The sequence below is a fragment of the Saprolegnia parasitica genome (assembly GCF_000151545.1).
Source record: "Saprolegnia parasitica CBS 223.65 unplaced genomic scaffold supercont2.138, whole genome shotgun sequence".
Taxonomy (NCBI): Eukaryota; Oomycota; class Saprolegniomycetes; order Saprolegniales; family Saprolegniaceae; genus Saprolegnia; species Saprolegnia parasitica.
The window spans coordinates 1-1,661 of NW_012156532.1; the positions used below are offsets into that span (position 1 = coordinate 1).

Sequence of the window (1,661 nt, forward strand, 5' to 3'; positions counted from 1 at the left end):
CGTCGCGCGAAATGACGGTGCGCAGCGGCACCGACCCGTTGGACGAGAGCGCGTACGGCGCCGTGCGACCGATCTCGTCGGCGCCCTGGAAGCACGTCTGGCCCGCGACGAGCGACGCCGCGAGGCCAACGAGCGCAGTGAGCTTGGCAAACGAGATCATATTAGTGATGCAGATGTGGCAAAATGAAAAGTGAGGCACGAGTCGCTGGCCAAAGCGTCAGTACGAGTGGCCACACACTCGCTCGTGGATCTGATGACATCCATGGGCGGTGGAGCCAACACGAAGGCATCTGAGAACCGCACTCTGCGATGCTTGGAGAATGCACCTGAGAATCGTGCGGATTCGTACTCGTTGGCGTACAGCTAATCGCGGATGGCATCGGAGCCAACGACCACGACGCTCTCGCGCGACGTCTACCGCACTCGAGGAGCGACTGGGTCGGGACGAAATCCATCGTTCGAACGGGATACGCAAGCTACTCGTACTTGAACACTCGACTGAAAGATGAATTGCGTGTATCACTGGCCTGGTCTCGAGCAGCTAAGCAGCGTTCGTTTGCCGTTCGGGTAGGCGCAGTTGACAATGTTGATCGCATCCGGTACGGTGCTGATTTGGCGTACCTTGTCTGAGTCGGATACCTCAGTTACGAGATGTACTCAGACAAACGTACTCAGATTGAAGCAGCCAAGGTGGGACTCTCAGGTCATTGGAAGGGTCACGCACCCACGAAATCATTGATCCGAGAAACATCATCTGATGGGATCTGGGAGTTCAGAACAATGTGGTTTGGAACCCTGAAGAGCCAAAGACGACTATGTGCACCCATGATGTGCACCTGGTCTTGGCAGACTCATATGGCAATACTTTGGCTTGCATGGTGCATCGACCAACCATGCTACCCGTTAACTTTATACGCTAGCACGCACGTTCAAACGATCATTTTGCACACAATACCATAAAACACGCAACGGCGAGTGCCACCGAGTGAACTCAGACACATACCTGGTTTCACTTGTATCTGAGTAGTTTGCTCTGATAATCGTGGCCTGCGTGCATATGATGACACCGGCAGGTTCGACGTGCAACAAGCCCTCTCTGAATTGGTCCTGGTACATGGTACTGTAGCTTGGGTTAGACAGCTGGGTCTGGTACTTGTTCAGAGGAAGACAATGGCCCACTTTGCTTTTGCGAGTGATGGGTTGAACACAGATCCGTTGGTGGTCTGATTCACACGGACTAAACACAACCCACATGTTCTCCTGGCTTCTGACCATACATGTATCCGCTATATGTATCGTCTTGTGCTTCGAGGCCCTCGCCCGCCCCACGTTGTTCATCCTAGCGCTCGCGCAACAAGCTAGTTCCTACGTAAAAGTAGCTTGCGTATCCCATTCGAACGATGGATTTCGTCCCGACCCAGTCGCTCCTCGAGTGCGGTAGACGTCGCGCGAGAGCGTCGTGGTCGTTGGCTCCGATGCCATCCGCGATTAGCTGTACGCCAACGAGTACGAATCCGCACGATTCTCAGGTGCATTCTCCAAGCATCGCAGAGTGCGGTTCTCAGATGCCTTCGTGTTGGCTCCACCGCCCATGGATGTCATCAGATCCACGAGCGAGTGTGTGGCCACTCGTACTGACGCTTTGGCCAGCGACTCGTGCC

The 1,661-nt window shown here is 54.7% G+C and overlaps 1 protein-coding gene across 1 annotated transcript; it reads right to left on the minus strand.

The window, feature by feature from the left end:
* Positions 1-16: 16 nt before the first annotated feature.
* Positions 17-264, minus strand: SPRG_14157 (hypothetical protein; the record flags this gene model as incomplete). Its single annotated transcript, XM_012353855.1, has 2 exons — positions 17-205; positions 259-264. Coding segments are annotated over 2 exons (195 nt in total), but the record flags the coding sequence as incomplete, so codon positions are not given.
* Positions 265-1,661: the final 1,397 nt, after the last annotated feature.